The following is a 518-nucleotide window of genomic DNA, read 5'->3' on the forward strand; positions in this document are numbered from 1 at the left end:
CATCACTGTGACACTGTTGTGAGTGAAATGTGAGACAACAAACACTCACACGAGCACGAGCACGAGCACGAGCACAGCTGCTGTTTGACAGCTGCTGTGGCGACACATGCGCAAAGAGGGAGTGAGGATTATTATAGGAGCAGGAGGAGGAAGAGGAGGAGGAGGAGGAGGTGCATCCTTCTAGAATAAAGCAGCAGCAGTTGATCTGATAAAGAAAAGCTTTGTCGTTTTCTCCTCTTTTTCTTCAGCAGTTTCCATGACTGTGGACACTGCTGCTCTCGTGCTGCTGCTCTCGTGCTGCTGCCTGAGGCCGGATGTTCCACAGATCTGATCTGGGGTCTGTGACCTGCTGCAGGATCAGGTCTGAACACGTTAGAGAAGATAACGCCCTGCGTGTTTGTGTCTGTATATAATGTATATGTGCTGTAAACACGGGTCAGAGGAGGAGGAGGAGGAGGAAGATGAGGAGGAGGAGGAGGAAGATGAGGAGGAGGACGCGTCACTGCAGCTGCCGCAGT

The 518-nt window shown here is 51.7% G+C and overlaps 1 protein-coding gene across 1 annotated transcript in view; it reads left to right on the forward strand.

Moving 5' to 3' along the window:
- Positions 1-265: 265 nt before the first annotated feature.
- rpz (rapunzel) overlaps positions 266-518 on the forward strand; it is an 8,021-nt gene continuing 7,768 nt past the window's right edge. The window contains exon 1 of the mRNA XM_083906976.1: positions 266-361. Within this exon, the coding sequence (XP_083763102.1) occupies positions 315-361 (47 nt within the window). The 5' untranslated portion in view covers positions 266-314. The remainder of the gene's footprint in view (positions 362-518) is intronic.

This window comes from Microchirus variegatus (genome assembly GCF_963457635.1).
Source record: "Microchirus variegatus genome assembly, chromosome: 20".
Lineage (NCBI taxonomy): Eukaryota > Metazoa > Chordata > Actinopteri > Pleuronectiformes > Soleidae > Microchirus > Microchirus variegatus.